The sequence below is a fragment of the Betta splendens genome, chromosome 7, assembly GCF_900634795.4.
Source record: "Betta splendens chromosome 7, fBetSpl5.4, whole genome shotgun sequence".
NCBI classification, from domain to species: Eukaryota; Metazoa; Chordata; class Actinopteri; order Anabantiformes; family Osphronemidae; genus Betta; species Betta splendens.
Window position 1 is genome coordinate 9413811 of NC_040887.2, and position 2821 is coordinate 9416631.

At 50.1% G+C, this 2821-nt stretch overlaps 1 protein-coding gene across 1 annotated transcript in view; it reads left to right on the forward strand.

Annotated features, from left to right (window-relative positions):
* Positions 1–2817, forward strand: part of rapgef3 (Rap guanine nucleotide exchange factor (GEF) 3) — an 11563-nt gene extending 8746 nt beyond the window's left edge. The window contains exons 17-27 of the mRNA XM_029155787.3: positions 129–266; positions 541–638; positions 747–872; positions 980–1161; positions 1358–1448; positions 1531–1581; positions 1664–1751; positions 1831–1895; positions 1976–2030; positions 2120–2191; positions 2266–2817. Of these exons, the coding sequence (XP_029011620.1) occupies positions 129–266; positions 541–638; positions 747–872; positions 980–1161; positions 1358–1448; positions 1531–1581; positions 1664–1751; positions 1831–1895; positions 1976–2030; positions 2120–2191; positions 2266–2381 (1082 nt within the window). The 3' untranslated portion in view covers positions 2382–2817. The remainder of the gene's footprint in view (positions 1–128; positions 267–540; positions 639–746; positions 873–979; positions 1162–1357; positions 1449–1530; positions 1582–1663; positions 1752–1830; positions 1896–1975; positions 2031–2119; positions 2192–2265) is intronic.
* Positions 2818–2821: the final 4 nt, after the last annotated feature.

Below are 2821 nucleotides of genomic sequence, written 5' to 3' on the forward strand. Positions count from 1 at the left end.
GAACCTGCATCAGTTAAGATCAAATCTCAAATATCTTACAGCAGGTTCCATTGCTACTCACTTGTGATGAGGATCTGTAACACACGCATCTAACATGGCATCTGGGCGTTTGTCTCTTCCGGTTGCAGTCTTGTATGAGATCTACAGGCCAGACAACAAAGCTCTCACTGTGATGCTCCACGTGAACACCTCTGTGCAGGATGTGATATCAGCGATAGTGAAACCTGGGGGAGACCACGTCTTGGTCAAAATGAACTCTGCGGGAGGTATAACACAGCGTCTTCTAACAGGCACAGGTTTAGAAATAAAAGAAAAGACATTTTCTATGGAATATGAATATAGTTTAACAGCATTAACAGATCTCTGCACTTGAAGGCTAAGCAGCTGTTGACTGTGCATAACTGTCCTCAGGCAGGAGTGGGACCATGACAGGAGTCTTAGTCGATTTTAGGTTTACGGCGCTTCGGGGAACGTCTTAGCTTTTCTGCACAGAGGACACTTTGTGCCGCTCTTGTGACACGTTTCTCATGTTGTGCACAGAACGAGCGCAGCTAAAGCTGGACGCCACTGCAGTCTACACCGCCCTGGGGCTCAACGAGAGGCTCTTCATCTGCACGAGCAGCCACGTGGAACACCTGGTGAGGGAGATCTGCCCCCCGTGCATTTACTTTGCCTTAGCTGGATTTAAAGCAGCTTCGCGTCTCCTCCGCCTGATATCTGAGCTTTTATCTCTCTCCGTCTCCCAGATGCCTCTGTCTGAGCAGCAGGGCCCGGAGCAGGGCACAGCGGACGTCCTCGAGCAGATGGGCTCCAAAGACATTGCCAGTGAACTTGCCAATCATGACTGGGAGCTGTTCACTGCTATGCATGAGGTTAGAATGCATCTGGCCACATTATATAAAGCCACAGGCCCTAGTTTATACAGGCGTGTAGTGTTTGCGTCCCCCTCACGCATGCCTCGTCACGCTCCCTTCTCCAGGTGGAGCTCGTCTACTACGTTTTCGGGCGCCATAAGTTCCAGGGCGCCATCACCGCCAACCTGGAGCGGTGTGTGCGCCGCTTCAACGAGGTGCAGTACTGGGTCGTCACCGAGCTGTGTCTGTGCGAAGACCTGGTGAAACGGGCCGTTCTGCTTAAGAGGTTCATCAAAATCGCTGTCGTGTAAGAATCGGTTTAAAGTCTTTTTTTTTTATTGTCCAGTAATTTAGTTTATGACCACAAGCTGTATTGTATATTGGCTGCATTGAATGATAATCCTGTTTGCATTTGACATAAATAATTCATTAATACTTAAAGGACTTTGCCAGCCTCTAATTAATCATAAACTAATGAGAGTCATGTGACCTCTCTGTTACAGATTAAAGGAGCAGAAGAATCTCAATTCATTCTTTGCTGTGATGTTTGGTTTGAGCAACAGTGCAGTACAGAGGCTCTACAAGACCTGGGAGGTGAGTCCCTGAATGCAACCCATGGTAAAAATAATGAATACGCAGCATTAGCTCACATTATATTCATTGTGTTCCACCTCAGAGGATACCCAGCAAGATCAAGCGGATTTACTGCTCGTATGAAAGGCTGATGGTGAGTTCAGGTACTTCATCACGCATCCCGAAGCTCTCCACAGCTCGTCTACAGCTCTCTGTTCGTTCTGTGCCGCTGTCAGGATCCATCACGCAACCACAGGGCGTACCGGCTGGCCGTGGCCAAGCTCAGTCCTCCCTACATTCCCTTCATGCCGCTGCTGCTCAAAGGTAACGCTAACGAGCAGCCGACGGCAGCGCAGGCCACGGCGTCGCCGCGATTCTAACGCCGCTTTCCGTTTGTGCCCAGACATGACGTTCATCCACGAAGGAAACCCAAACTACGTAGACAAGCTGGTCAACTTTGAGAAGATGGTAAAACATGGCTTTTGTAGCGTCGCTCATCGCCGTGAGATTCACCCCAAGCGTTAAACTCGCCCTCCTTTTTCCCGCAGCGAATGATCGCCAAGACGGTGAAAATGGTGCGTGGGTGCAGGAGCCAGCCGTACGGTAAGTGGACCGCTTGAGCCCGTCGAGCGGCCAAAAGCGGGCCCCATGCGTGGAGGTGATGGATGACGTGAGGTCTGTGTCTGCTGCAGTGCCTTCGTCTCCACAGAGGGGCCTGGCAGATCGCATGTTTCTGGAGGGGCCGGCTGCACGCGTGTCGACATGTAAGCAGACCCCCCCCCCCCCCCATTATCACCCCTTTAGCGCCATTCTGTGCTCTTACTGCCTTCTCGCCCAGACTCGGACCTCGGCCTCCCTCCGCGGAGCTGCATCAACATCCGGCACTACATTCAGAACCTGAAGGTGATCGACAACCAGCGCAGGCTAACGCAGCTCTCGAGAACGATCGAGTGACGGGACGTGAGGCCTGCAGGTGTGGGGACTGTGGAGCCGTAGCACATTGTAGCCGCATAAACAAAACACGGGGAGGACCTGTGAAGGAACGCCTGGGTGAATGAGTGAATGACTTTCAGACGCCTCCAGCGAAGCACAGGGTGAATACGTGCACTGTGCACGGTAATGACCTCCAATGCTGTTTAAACGTTTGGCCACAGTGGAAAGCTCATAAAGGCCATGTTACACTATGTACAGTCAGGCAATATGAGTATATGTATGCTCATTTTAATTTATGTATAATATACTGTCGCCATAGCAACTTTACATCCTTGCCATAATTAATCATGTTGAGTTATTCAAACATTAGCTTTTACTCATTACAGCAACGTTTTGTAACAACCGACACGCTTATATATTCATAGAATGTTTTCTAAATAAATTATTTTCTCACGTACGGG